We start from the raw sequence: 15,490 nt of genomic DNA, 5'->3' as shown, positions 1-15,490 counted from the left end.
GAGTGGGGGAATTGCAAAGGAATGGTGCACAAAGGGGTTTAATGGAGAAAATAGAGAAAGTGAGACAGAAATAAAATGAGAAAGAATGGCGTATTCTGAGGGAGGGAAATGAGCTGTCTTATGTAACAGCTTGTGAGGCTTTGCCTGCATGTGTTTCTGTTGGTGCATTATCGCAGCAAAAAAAAAAAAAGACTTTGGGCTCGCACTGATTGGACAAAAAGAATTCTGCTTGAACGTGAATTCTTGGCAGGCGTGTCCCACTCTCGCTCGCAGACACCTGCCTCGCCTGCTTCGGAGGCGCCTGGCCAGTGTTAAAGAGCCAGTTCTGTTTTCTCTGCTGCTAGGCTAAATGTTTATACCTCTGAAAGGAAAACGCGTGGCACTCATGCTCCACTCCCACGCTCATCTGTGAGAATTTCATCTGCCATTATATTTCTTTCATGTGAATTTTGCTGGAGTGAGAGGGGAGCAGGAAGCGATCACGCCAACACACTCTGTTGACACTGTGGTACTGTATGCCAATCTAATTGACTGCAGTGCTCCAAAACAATCAGTCTCTCTGCTGGTTCACAGCTTTCTGAGTGATCACACAAATAAATAGCAATACTGTCTCATAGAAAAAACACGCTGCAATAAAACCAAATGTAACGGGTCAAAAACTGAATCTGGAGCGTGCGTATCATCACTCTGCACAGTCATTCTGAAAAGTAACAAGCTCTCTGTATCAATAAAGGACTAAGTCAAATAGACTCTCAGTAGGCCTGGCGTTCAGAACATTATGAAGGCAGAACAAAAGAAAAGAGTGAGGAGAATAATGTTTACAGTGGGTACGGAAAATATTCAGACCCTGTCGATTTTTCACCCATGTTACATTGCAGCCGTTTGCTGAAATCAATTTAACTCATTTTCCCATCATTAATGTACACACAACACCCCATGTTGACAGAATGTTAGAAACTTTGGCGGATTTATTAAAAAAGACAAACTGAAACATCACATGGTCCTTAGTATTCAGACCCTTTGCTGTGACACTCATGTATTTAACTCAGGTGCTTTCCATTTCTTTGATCATCCTTGAGATGGTCCTGCACCTTCACTGGAGACCAGCTGTGTTTGATTATACTGACTGGACTTGATTAGGACAGTCACACACATGTTTATATAAGATCTTACAGTTTATGATGGATGTCAGAGCAAATGAGAACCATGAGGTCAAAGGAACTGCCTGAAGAGCTCAGGGACAGAATTGTGGCAAGGCACAGATCTGGCCAAGGTTACAAAGCCATCTCTGCTGCACTAAAGGTTCCTAAGAGAACAGCGGCCTCCATAATCCTTAAATGGAAGACGTTTGGCATGACCAGAACTCTTAGAACAGGCCGTCCAGCCAAACTGAGCTACCTGGGGAGAAGAGCCTTGGTGAGAGAAGTAGAGAAGAACCCAAAGATCATTGTGGCTGAGCTCCAGAGATGCAGTCAGGAGATGAGAAAAAGTTGTAGAAAGTCAACCATCATTGCAGCCCTCCACCAGTCAGGGCTTTATGGACCATCAGAAGTCTCTCTTAAGCATAGGCGTCATTTTAACCGGGGACGCCGGGGACATGTCCCCGGCAAAATTTGTGATTGGCAGCTGTGTCCCCCCCACTTTCAAAAAATCCTGCTGATGAGGATTTTTGTTTTACCAGCTCAGATCTCATACCAGGGGTCGGCAACCTGTTCCCATCAAAGAGCCATTATTACCCATTTCCCACAGTAATGAAAACACTGGGAGCCACAGCAGCGCAGCGTTGTGGGCGGGGCCTACCCTCAGACAGCAGAGAGCTGCTCACAACCAGGTGACAGCAGCCGGTACCATGGGCGTCGCACCCGTGGGGGATGCAACACCCACACTTTTCCAGCTGTTTTGCTCACCTCCACTCCAGTCTGGTTTCTTTAGGTCGCACTCACTCTGTTTGCCTCATCTCCTTCTTCACCTCCCCTATTCTGACAGCCGATGTCGGGTTCAAGGAGAGCAGGAGAGGGAGGGACGGAAGAGCTCGACTGAATTCATAATTTTACATCTTGACATTAGCTGTACAAAGTCTGAGTTTGATCAAGTGAAGAACAATAATTTGCAGAGGTTTATAACAGGCGCAGCGCCAGGTTTTCATTTTTGGGTGGGCCACGGTAATTCTGGACGGACCTTAATAAGCAGAGACTTAAGTGAATCAGGCAGGTCGCGCTAGAAAATTTCGTTTAAAAAGACGTCATGAATGTTTTCCCCCGTCATTTTTATTTCTAAAATATGAAGTAAAAACTCCCAATTTAATTTTCATTCATTTGTCATTAATATGTAGTCTACACCCGTGCGTTAAGTGGACCATCTTCCAGTGAAAGCAAAGCATCCAGCCCACCTCTCCAAATGCGTAAAATGTGCATCACAGCCACTAGGCGCACCGCGCGCTCCGTCAGCTGTCAGCCCAGACAAGAGCAGAGCAACTAGAGAAAGAATAGAGGATAATTGTGTCTGGATGTGGATGGAGATTACATTTTACAGCAGCCTGATCATCATTCAAACACTTAAACCATCACCTGGCTTCTAGTCCACGCTATCAGCATTATTTTAATTGGTGTGTGTGTGTGTGTGTGTGTGTGTGTGTGTGTGTGTGTGTTTTCCACTTCAAACACTGGTCTAACCAACCAGACCAGCGTGTCCAGTAACATATTAATGTTACAATTAAACAATTTCACTTCATGTAGGCTAGGAACATGTCACCTGCCGTGGCCCGACCGCTTCTGCTCCACATGAACTTTGTGCGTGATCAAATGTCTCTACAGGTGCTTTCTGAGCTGAAGAGGCGACTGGATGCATCATGTGTCTCCATATTGGAGACAGGAACAAGCACTATTCAGCCAAACTTTCATAATTTCATAAAAATAACATTTTTCCAAGTGACACATCCCTCAGAGAGACCGGGTTTCCAGACCGCTTCAGTGGGAGGAAATCAACCAACATCCTTGAGTTTATCCGTCAAAATAAACAGTCAAATGGAAATATCTGTAACCTGTCATTTAACTCTTTTGCCTTCTTGTGAAGATTGTTGCAAAGAGAAACAATTAAACCTGATTAACCCCAGAGCCACGCACACTGCACTGTAGTCCGTGACTGTAAGGGGGAAACGATTTAATCGGATCAGTTTCTTTTCAACATGGTTTAATGTAGTTTCATTCAGTACAAACTTTAGTTGCACCAATCTAATGAGACAGAGCCTGGATTTGTATTCTGAACAGTTTAAACATGTTTAAAACGGAGACATGCGTGACGCGTCTAAAATTCGCACCTGCTCCGCTATTATGGAAATTAAACTAACAAGATGAATAACATAATTATTTTAGGCACAGACAACATCCCCCACACTTTTGAAAAGCTTGCAACGCGCCTGGTCGCTCGTGTACGTCAAAGTTATCTTTCATAAAAAGATAATCAATAAAACGATTAAATAAAGTGGATCCAGAAGCTGTAGCCCGTCTCTGCCTTCAATAATATTTTACTGAGCAGGTGCCACTTTTGTCATACGATTCTTTTTAAAACATGTTTAGACTGTTCAAAATACAAATCCAGGCTCTGTCACGTTTGATTGTTGTAATTAAACTTTGTAGGTGGGGAAGGTCAGAAAGCAGCTCAGAAGCGCATATGATTACGCACAAGCGTGACGCGTCAACCCGGTCTCACAGTAAGACCGGGTTGGACCTGTTCAGGTTTACGCAGACAATCTTTACATTTAGAATTGGCATACAGATGTAAAATTAATGCAGTAAAATATAAAGCATTTTATTTAAATATCCATTCATTATTTTATAAGCACAGAGAGCTGCATCAGATGGATGGAGGAGCCGCATGCGGCTACAGAGCCGCAGGTTGCCGACCCCTGTGCTAGCCTACTTTATTGTCCCCAGCAATTTTAAGCCCCACTCAAGTGAATGGTTATCGTCCCCAGCAATTCTGACAACAAACTGACGCCCTTGCTCTTAAGTGCAAGACACATGAAAGCTCGCATTGGGCTTGCTTAAAGACACCTGAAGAACCCCGAGACTGGGAGAAATAAGATTTTCTTATCTGATGGTCTGATGAGACCAAGATAGAACATTTTGGCATAAATTGTAAGGTAAGTGTGGCACTGCTCATCACTTGTCCAGAAAAGTCTCCATGGTGAAGATAGAGGGTGAAGCATCATGCTGTTGTGGTAGGGCTGCTCAATTAATCGAATTTTAATCACAATTACGACCTGAGTTTTGAACGATTATAAAAACAAAACAAGCCGATTATTTGCTCCTCCCGCTTGCGCTGCCCTGAGTTGCAAATGAAGCGCTCCTCCACAGTGTTGCCAACTTGGCGACTTTGACGCTATTTTCATCAGCTTTTCAGATCCCCTTCTTGACTTTTTAAATCTTAAAAGTACCTAGCGAACGCCTCAGAAACATCTCTGGTAACCCTTAGCTACTTTCTGGATAACTGTCGTTGACATTTCCTGCAGGTTAGCTAAACACTCCGCCTGTGCTCCGGACCGTTCTTCAGGACATTAGGAAAGGGAATGATGTAGTGATGTGTCAGTCGCTAAAGAAACAGATCTCGGAGCCGGCTCCTTGTTGATGTAACCAGAGCGAGTGACACACACCGCACCTGCGGGCTCCTGAGCCACTAAAAACAGCTAAATGTGCGCATGCGGCACGCTAAACACACGTGCAGCTTGCCCCTGATTGCTGTGAGACCGGGTTGGGGGGGTGGGGGTGCAGCTGTGGTTGGGACAATTATTACATTAACTGATGGACCTGTAAATAAATAGTTTATAAATAAGGTAGAAATAAGTTCCTCACGCTGATAAATAATAACTAATCTCTCTGAGGACACGGTGCTAGTGCACGCTCCTACAGCACCTTGACACGACTCAATAAATGTTACACAAAATTTAGTGAACATCAATTTGCATGTATTTGTTATAAATGCCACTGTATAATTCTTGCTGTCAGTATTTGCAAGATATTGGTATTTGGGTCTGTACTGGTTAGACTTAAATGAGTTAAACCAAGGTCTATAGCCCTTGGGTCATAGACTATGAGCTATAAGTATATTGGTCTTTTTATACTGGGAATCAGGAGTTATTTTAGTGATCATCTTGTTTCTTATTTATTTTTGCCCTGATTGTGCCCTGAGCAATTTTATGACTGAATAAAGACAAATAAAATCAACGTAAATTGAAAAATCATCCTAAACAATCGAGATCTCAATTTCAGTCACAATAATCGTGATTATTGTTTTTGCCATAATCGAGCAGCCCTATTTTGTGGGGTTTTTTTTTAGCTGCAGGGACAGAACGACTGGTTGCAATCAAGGGAATGAGGAATGCAGCCAAGTACAGGGATATCCTGGACAAGAACCTTCTCCAGAGTGCCCAGGACCTCAGACTGGGCCAAAGATTTCACTTCCAACATGACAATGACCCTAAGCACACAGCTAAAATAACAAAGGAGTGGTTTTACGGCAACACTGTGACTGCTCTTGAATGGCCCAGCCAGAGCCCTGACTTAAACCTAATTGAGCATCTCTGGAGAGACCTAAAAATGGCCGTCCACCAACGTTCACCATCCAACCTGACAGAACTGGAGAGGATCTGCAAGGAGGAATGGCAGAGGATCCCCAAGTCCAGGTGTAAGAACCTTGTTGTATCTTCACCAAGAAGACTTGTGGCTCTAATAGCTCAAAAGGGTGCTTCTACTAAATACTGATCCAAGGGTCTGAATACTTAGGACCATGTGAGTCCTTCAAGACTGATGAAAACCATTTCAGGTGACTTCCTCTTGAAACTCATCAACAGAATGCTAAGATTGTGCAAAGCAGTAATCAGAGCAATGTGTGGCTATTTTGAAGACATTTGAATGTAAAACATGTTGTCAGTTATTTCACCTGTTTTGGTTAAGTACATAACTCCACATGTGTCCATTCATAGTTTGATGCATGGACGTAATTTTGGGGGGGGGGGGGGGGGGGGGCGGGGGGGACATGTCCCCCCCACTTTTTCCAAAGTCAAGCTTTGACCCCTGCACTTTTTACCATACAAAAACAATATTACGCTATATTAAATTGACACTGGTTGAGCTCTAGGACCAAGCAGAAAACAACCATTTGTGTTGAAGCCTGTTTCCCATTAGAACATACTGTAAAGATCCCCCCCCCCCCCCCCCCCGTGTCCCCCCCACTTCTAAAGTGAAAATTACGTCCATGGTTTGATGCCTTCAGTGAGAATCTACCAATGGTCATGAAAATAAAGAACACGCATTGAATGAGAAGGTGTGTCCAAACTTTTGGCCTGTAATGTATACATACAGTACGCAAGTGATGCACGTTCACGAACGAGTGGTATTGTAGCTGTAATCATGGAAAAAGGGAGGGGGGCTTAGTTGCAACACTTTTCCTACCTCTAGATGGTGCACTTTGAAAAAATACTCCAGATTTTTGCTTTAACTGAGGTATTGGGAGTCAAAAAGTGTGTAAAAGGGATGTGGTGGAAATCTATAAAACAAAGTTGTAATTCAATGGAGACCAAAAAAAAAAAAGACCCACACTTCTATAACACCTTTCTCAGCAATGACTTGAGGTAAGTCATGGATTTGTTGGAGTATTGTCCTGTCCCATGAGACATTGCTGGTCCAAGCTGCAGCTACAGAACAAACAACATAACATTTGACTCTAAAATACTTTTGTTTACAAAAAAGTTCAACTTAAAGAAAGATAAGTAACTTTGCAAACCCAAGCTGTGATAAAAATGTCCTAACCGAGAGAAGAGGCTTCCTCCAGGCCACCCTTCCAAATATGAAACGCTCTTTTTCCAACTAAACTGTCATGAACTTTAACATTCACCATGCTAACTGAGGCTTGTAAGAGTCTGAGATGTAGCTCTTGGGCTTCAAGCAGTTTTCTGAGCTGTACATGATCTGACCTTTTGGGTAAATTAGCGCTATATTTGTTAAATAAAAAAATAACATGGAATCACATGTCTTATGACTGCTGTTTTAGTTATATTTTAATCTATCCGATTTATTTCCAGATAGCACAGTGCTGTTACACGTAGGGTTATGAAAAATTACAAAGTAGGTGGCCAGATGTCTACTGATTTTAGCTTGTGTGTATGACAAGTCAGAAAATATACTGCATCCCAAAAAAAATTACCGCTAGGAAAAATCTGATCTGGATTGATTCAAGATTGTAAAAAAATAGAGAAATAAAACAAACTTCCACTTCCTTATACTGGAAAATTGTGACCTGTTTATTACATTATGGGATGTGTTTAAACATTTCCAGACAATTACAGGTAAACTACATTTTCCAGATATCTGAATGTTACTCATTATGAATTTGTGAGTCGATGTCTAACGTTCTCTACTGTTCCATGAGCCAGTTTCTGTGACCAACAACCGTGCAAACCTACGGTGCCCGTCTGGTGACATTGAGGAAAAGAAAATAACTTGTGGCTACGAAATACTTGATGCGTGATGTTGCTAAGTCATTGCCACGACTTATGAATGCATTCCCACAAGATATTAATGCGTTCCCACAAGCTATTAATGTGTGGCCACGAGATACTTAATGCATGGGAATGAGTTATTAACTCGTGGCCATGACTTATTAATGTGCTCCTACGAGATAGTTAATGTGCAAACACGATTGCACCACATTACCGCCACGGTCTGACCACTTATAAACGACCTAAGGCTCCCTGATGCCGGCTCAGCATTGCGGCAAATTGGCGGCATCGTTTTCTAAGAGGCCTCATGAAATGAACTCTAAAGACAATAGTTGATGAGAACATTGAGTTTCTTACCTGGTTGTGATGCTCAATGCCCATGCTGATGGTGTTGATGAGAATGGCGATCATAATGCCCCGGCTGAAGTACTTGCTCTCAACAATGCCCCAAAGTTTCCTCCTCATACCTTTCCAAAGGTCTCTACACCGTCCAAAGCACGTCCTCCTCTTCTTTCTCTGTCCACTGTCCTTTTCTAGGCGATCCTTCTCTTTGTCAGTTTCCTTCACAGCATCCTCTTCACTTTCTTCACCGTTAGCTGAATCTCCTACGGTCTGTGTACCTTCTTTCAAAGATAAAGCACAGACGGAACAATCCTCTGGGTTGTCAGGGACAGACAGACTGATGGAGTTGGCTTGTGTCTGAGAGCTGTGCTCCTGTTTGTTGTGATGTGGACATTTGCTTGCTATGGGAACACAGCAACAGAAAAGTGTAAGTCTTTTCAAATCATGTATCTCTTTTTTTTACTGTAGAGCAAAGCCAATAGAGGATAAAAGGTGTTTTTAGGTACAGACATGTTCAACACAATATTTTAAATCATCCTAGGTCTTTGATAAAGCAAGCTAACTCAAATAGCCCCTCTCCTCTCCCTCGTCTGAGTCAACAGGGTCTCTGCTGGCCTGGCCCTCAAGTGAGAAGTTATGGTCACATGCCAGAAAGTGTGAATTGGTGTGAAACTGTCCGTCGAGTTGAAGCTCGAGACCTTGTTTTCTGCACTTTTTCTCCTTTTTTTTTTTGACGAAAATGGCCTCTTGTATTCTTCTCAAACTACTGATCATCTCTTAAAGGACAGTACAAATCAGAGGCGTGGACTCGAGTCACATGACTTGGACTCAAGTCAGACTCGAGTCATTATTTAAGGACTTCTGACTTGACTTGATAAAATGTTATAAAGACTTACAACTTGACTCGGACTTGAACGCCAATGACTTGTGACTTAAAATGACTTGCATCTGTTGACTTAATGATGACTTGAGCATATTTGACATTTTAGCACAAAAGTGGCACGACATGGACAAAAATCATAAATTATTCTTCGTTCTGGGTTTGATCTTGTACTGTTAAATGCAGCAGCACTTTGTTTATAATCAGTTTCAGTTGCACTTTCTGCTTGTTTGAGCAAATAAATGAAGCTTTAAGAAGCTTTATTTCTGGAATTTATTTATTATCATTGTCATTAAATTAAAGTTGAACAGATGACTTGATTATGACTTGAAAATTCAAAGATAAGGACTTGGACTTGACTTGGACTTCCACATCATTGACTTTGGACTCGACTTGGACTTGGTTGTCTTTGACTTGGACACTACTCGATACTTGACTGGAAAGACTTGTGACTTACTTGTGACTTGCAAAGCAGTGACTTGGTCACACCTCTGGTACGAACCATATACACAAAGTAGTCTAGTGCACGATTCAGACCAACACAGGTCTAACAACCCCAAAGAATGTAAGAAAAGAGTTAGCTTGCATTAATGACGCACTCAGCTAAACCAAAAGTTTAAATTAAGGGTCCTTTCCACTAGAATTGACAAAGTCCCATGCAGGAGAAGTCTTAAAAGTCAAAAAACCTTAAATTGCACCACGACCAGCATACCCTGCTTTACTGAGAACCTCCAAAAACACATTTGATGACATTATATAAACTTATAGCCCATGAATTAAAGTGACAATGTGTATTTTCCCTGGCGATAGGGGGGGCAGTACATACCTAAATCATTGCAGGCAAGCAGTATTTTTGCATTCGAGTAAGACCTTACCAGTGAATGGCCATTAGGGTCAAAAATCCCTGAGAGTGCAATTTTCGAACAAGTACTTCATCAGATCCTTCAACTTCCAGCAAAATGACAAGCACACCAGACTCGCTTTCATAGCTGGCAATGAGTGAATGTGGTAAATGTGGTAAATGTTTAAAACAACATTCATGAATGGTGAAAGTTTTGTTATCACTTGTTTTAAACCAGTAAATGTGTTTTGTCCTCACGGGCTCCTGTAGAAGGAGACATTGGGTTTAAAATGGCATCGCCCAGATAATTGAACCCACCCCCATATATTTTAAACCTGATTTTTATGGCTTGGTGTGAGAAATATTTTTCAACATCATTTTATTCATTTTCAACAACATTTCGAGGGATATTTCTGGAGAATAATTGTAAAAACTTCACTGATTCTCTTTCAAAGATTAAATTCATATCCAACATTCACACACTTCAGAGCATTACCGGTGCTAGACATTACATCCACGAGACATTCCAACTCACATTTTGGATGCCTGTAATGATGTTGCTCTCTGTTCACATTCCCCCCTCCTCTCCTGTTCCCTCGGCCTCCGGTAGGCGGTGGGGGCTTGCCCCTCAGAGTGTAGTAGAGAGCCGCTGATCTCCTCTTTGCCTTGCGAAGGACATGGCAGACGAGCTGGAAGAGCTCCTCATAACAATCTCCTGGCTCTGTCATGCTGGCCAAGGTGGAGGAGGACAGGCACTGTGCCCTTTGCTCCTGCATCAGCTGGTGTTCTCGCTGCTTGGTTTCTGAGAACTGGGTGGCGATGACCACCAGGCACAGGTTGATCATGAAGAATGAACCAATCTGGTAAAAGGATGAAAAGTTAGATCATGTTTGACGGTAGAACAGTAAATAAATAGCCGGCGGATAAAGCAGCATGTGCTTTATCCAAGAAGCATGGAACTCGAGAGGAATTGAGATTATCTAATGACAGATTTGTGCATCAGATTTACACAGCATACTGATTCCAGTTATATGTCTCAACGCTCAATAAGAAATGTTGCACACATGCTAAAGGTCTCAGAGGTCTGGCCTCCCACCAACCAAAGCTGATTGGAGCAGAAGGAGAGACAGCACATGTCCACAGCTTATCAGCGTCTGGCTCTCTTTTCTTTTATTTGGGTTAATTCTTCGACTTTCTAAATAGACGGTCATGTGGGAGAATGTATAATAGACAGATTACTTCTGCAGTTGTTTCGTTTCTTTCTGTTGGTAAAAGTAACAGATTTGATTAAGTGGTCGCACACAACTCAAACTAATCAGTGTCTTAATGAAGTCCCACAAATTCTCTGGTAAACCAGTGATTTTCATAAATGACCAATGGGAAAGCTCTTTAATAGACCCACCCACGTTTAACTAATGAAAAAGAGTAAACTGAATTGATTTGTGGCAGCTTGTCTCTGGTTTGGTTATGGTGGTAGCCAAAGCCTGACACTGTTAAGCTATGTGTTAGTTTACATTTATTAGGACTTGGAGCTCCCCCCGTCTCCTACACATCTTTTGGGGGGGGGGGGGAGTGGGGGGGCGGCAGATCTGTGGCCCCTCACACTCTCTATTGGACGCTTTTATAGAGAAACCTTACATAAACAAGCGCGTGTACACACACAGGTGCTCACATGGTGCTCTCATAAGTATGGGCTTGGGCATGTTCAACACATGTCTACAAAGCATTCAAAAACAATAACAATAAAGTTTTAAGTATCAGGCGTGACGTTAAAAGCAGACACTTTGAAGCTCCACCTGAGAGTAAATCTGTAAGGCTTGTCACCAGCATTCAGACATCAATTCGGTTTGCTTCACAGCCAGACAGGACACGGTAAAAAAAATGTTTACATTCATTTTTCTGTGAAAGGAATAGGGTTTGATTTTCAGTTTAGAACTTTTAGTTATTGAATTTTGATCTGATTTTCAACACCTGACCTATCATCACACAGCAAAAAAAGACAAATACCTGAATAATTAACAATATTGTGCAATCTTCAAATCACACACAGGTTTATGGTTGCTGTGCCCAGCTATTTGAAAAACAAACCGACATCCTTGTGCACACCTGTTCAAGCGTGAAACAGCTGGAGCAAAAGATGCATGGATACAAAAACCCAAACCTAATGGCCTTGGACTTTCATCCGTGGTGATCAAAGGTACATGGCAAGGTGGAGGGCAGAGTGGGCAACTCTTAGATATTTATGGTAAGAAAAAGAGAGAAAACATCGGCGGGAGGCTTGTGACGGGAGGAGAGATACCCATCTGTGGCGTGTGGGTCAAAGTGGGTCTGCAGGTGCATGAGGCTTTGATTTCCCTCCAGGGCTTGCATCTGTGTGAATGTCTACTCTGTGATTCTGATCAGCAGACAGCTTAATGCATAATCAGATGAAGGGGGGGCAGTCGAGTCATCATCAGGTGATCAGAGCATTATGCATGCACACACAAATCAAAATGCCAAACCCAGCATAGAGCACATTGCTGGTATGAACTTCATCATTGCTTATGTCACACGTATCATTTAGTAATGTTCTTCTTCCTAATAATTGCCCTCTCAGAAGCAATGCAGCACTCAGACGGACACTTCTTTTCAGTCTCACTCTTCATTGTGCCACCGATAAAGGAACTCACTGTAGATAGCACACTTGCTTTATGTTTGACATCGGTGGAGGTCAAACTTCTTTTTCGTCTCACAATTTTTGTAACTGTAGACTGTACCGGCTCAATTACCAGTATTGACAGTTTGTACTGTTCAGGAAACATCTTGAGCCTCTTGTGCACAAGTTGAGAAGGTTTCTAAGGGTCTAAAAGATGTTTCATTTCATTATCAAAAAGCAATTGAGAGCCATTTGCCCAGACTCCTTAGGCAAACATGTATAACTGTAACCAAAATGTCCAACCAAACCACTGTCACTGAGTTGGGCTAAAGGACATTGAGACTCATTGATAGTCATGAATTTCAAGATTATGAAAGAAAAAACTAAATAAGTAAAACTTAAATATCCTGTAAAATATACTGTAAATGGAGTCTGCTCCACCGAATGCAATAATTACATCTCTGTGTTACAACACAGATGTTTGTACTGCCCTATTCATTCTTTAGAAATCTAAAATATGATACTGAACACATAAAAGTGTTTTCATTTTTCATAAAAAAGGATACAAAAGAGATTAGTGCAGTCAAGGTCATCAAACTCTCAAAAATTTCTCGGCGCTTCCAAGGCGTTCATTTAGGACTCCAGAAACTGAGTAGCCAAAAATCCTGGAGCTTTAACTCATTAACTGCCATTGACGATAAAAGTCATCATTTTTAATTCCAACCGTTCACTGCCAATGGCACAGTCTCAATACTCACACTGCACCCTGCGGTCTTTAGCAAAGTGCACTTGGAGAAACTGTGCAGGAAGGCTTCGAGTGCATAGTACACAAGTGTGCAAATAATAGCCAAATTGAAACAGGGAGCATTGAGTCATTGATCGCAAGGCATGCCGGGATGCTGGTCGCTGTGGTACTTTGTTTAAAAAACCTTTATTAACAACTTTCAAACAACCAACCAAACAATTATTTGAAAAAAAATTACTTTTATTGCTGCTTTGTCTAAAAGTTTTAGAGCATCAACTAATCGTCCTAAAATGAACTAATTTCATTAGAAAATACATGTTTTCAGAAAAGGAACTTGAGCCTTTTTTCCCCACAGCAATGGGCTGTGGGTAATACACTTCATCCAAGTCGCTGCAGACTTAGATGAAGTGCGGATCGCTGGTGCAAGAGGTTCGTGATCAACTTCCACACTTGTGAATTGGGACACCCTATGCACTCGCACTCCCGGTCGGGATCACGCAATTTAAGGGCGCAAGGGTGGAAGTGCGAGTATTGAGATTGGGCCAATGACTCCATTTGCATTTTTTTCTGTCTGGGCATTGGAACGAGCCCCTGCACCGTGAGAACAAAACCCAATCCCAATACTCGCACTTGCACCCTTGTGCCTATCAATTGCACGTTTCCGGCCAGGGGAGCGAGTGCGTAGGGTACCGATTCTCAAGTGCAGAAGTGTACCACGCCCCCATTAGACCCTTAATCTGCACTTCACCCAAGTCCGCAGTGATGCGGACCTCGGGCAAGGGTATTACCCACAAGTCATTGCTGCAAGAGAAAAGGGTCAAGTTCCTTTTCTGAAAATATGTATTTTCTAATGAAAATTAGTTAATTTTAGGATGATTAGTTGATGCTCTAAAACTTTTAGACAAAGCAGCAATAAATGTAAATTTATTTCAAATAACTGTTTGGCTGTTTGTTTGAAAGTTGTTAGTGAAGGATTTTGAAAAAAATAAAATAAACCACAGCAACTGGCATCCCGGCATGCGTCGTGATCGATGACGCAATGCTCCCTGTGACGCCTCAAAAGGCATTTATGTCATTTATATTTTATGTTTCATTAAAAGTTATTCATTTATGTGTATTTAAGTTATAAAGAACAGTGACTAGATTAAAATGTTAAATGGGAAGATTTTATTTTTAAGGTGAACTTACTAATAACCTCACTTCCTGCTGGGTTACCTTTATAGAGCTCCGGACTCCACGTGACTCTCAGTTAGTAGACGCCATATTGGCAGTCAAAAAAGGTAAACAAACACGGATCGTAAACATGAAAATGAACGGGATTGGCTTGGATTTTACTTCGTCGGAGTTTACTTCACACTTTAAAACCGAAGAAATCGTTTTATATAGTCAGAAATTAAATAGACTAAACATCTCCGACTCTTACCGTGCCCCTGGGATACTTTTAAAAAATGCTAGAAGCTGTTGGAGCGGACTTCTTACCGGACCTGGCCAGGGAACGCCTTGGGATTCCCCCGGAGCTACTGCCCCCGTAACCTGACTCCGGATAAGCGGATGAAAATTGATGGACAAATAACAGATTTACATGTAAGTAGTTTAAATCGAGTGATGTTTGAATGTATAAACTGAACACCAAGAGAAATCACTAGTCTGATTGTTTTCCGTGAATAAAATAAATTTGTCAGGCAGGAGCGTCTCAGGATCTGTCTGAGATTTGTCTCGGTGAGACAGATAATAGCAATCCAAAGTGCTTTTTATGTGTGATCTGACAACTGATCAACCATTGCTTAAAAATTAAATACAGCTTAGCCGTTAATTGCTGTGATCATAAAACACGTAAACGGCAGCACGCAGAACTCACGAGGCAACGTTTTACGTGATGTTTACTTGTTGCTATGAGTAATAAGACAGAAAAAGCCACGCCAAAATAAGTTTAGGAAGCCCACTAAGATTCGTAATAAAAGCATTTAAAATAAACACCATACACATTTGAGGAAACGTTGGTTTAAGTACCTGATATGAAGTGGTCGCTGCATAAGCGAAAACCTTTACTCTCGGGGTCCCACAGTTTCATTTTAGCCCGGTCACTAGCGAGTTTTATTACAATGATCCAACATTTGCGGCGCTCCGGATCTTGGGGAATCCTGTAGATGGCTCATTCCTTATGTCGTCTGCGTCTGTTCTGCATTCTGGGGCACAACAGGAATCTACCATATTTCCCATTTGATTGAGTTTTCTGACAATAACAAATAGTCCAGCTGCGGGCTTCTGCATGCCAATATGGCGCCGTTTCGATTTGAACTGTTGCATGCCGGGAGAAGTGACGTCAACTCCCGGAGATCTATAGGTTAATTTCCTGTTTACTTCCTCTTCCTGGCTGCTCTGAGAGGGAGAGTGGCATGCGGTCATGCTCTGAGGCTTATCCACAGCCATCCACTTGGGAATATTGTTCAGGCAACGCCGTAAGTGTTTATACTCCATGATGAAGATGTTAAAAAAGCATAAATGGCTGTAGTTGTTAAAAAAACAAAAACAAAACATGTTAAAAGAGGTAT

The 15,490-nt window shown here is 42.0% G+C and overlaps 1 protein-coding gene across 3 annotated transcripts in view; it reads right to left on the bottom strand.

The window, feature by feature from the left end:
* The window catches only part of cacna1ia (calcium voltage-gated channel subunit alpha1 Ia), a 378,911-nt gene that overhangs the window by 105,367 nt on the left and 258,054 nt on the right, over positions 1–15,490 (bottom strand). For all 3 annotated transcript variants that reach the window (XM_054750503.2, XM_054750504.2, XM_054750505.2), the window contains exons 9-10: positions 10,094–10,418; positions 7,853–8,238 (exon numbers count right to left, since the gene is read on the bottom strand). In XM_054750503.2, the coding sequence (XP_054606478.2) occupies positions 7,853–8,238; positions 10,094–10,418 (711 nt within the window). The remainder of the gene's footprint in view (positions 1–7,852; positions 8,239–10,093; positions 10,419–15,490) is intronic.

Source organism: Nothobranchius furzeri, chromosome 12, assembly GCF_043380555.1.
Source record: "Nothobranchius furzeri strain GRZ-AD chromosome 12, NfurGRZ-RIMD1, whole genome shotgun sequence".
NCBI lineage: Eukaryota > Metazoa > Chordata > Actinopteri > Cyprinodontiformes > Nothobranchiidae > Nothobranchius > Nothobranchius furzeri.
Note: the sequence above shows the minus strand (reverse complement) of the source record. Positions and strands in the feature narration are given on the sequence as shown.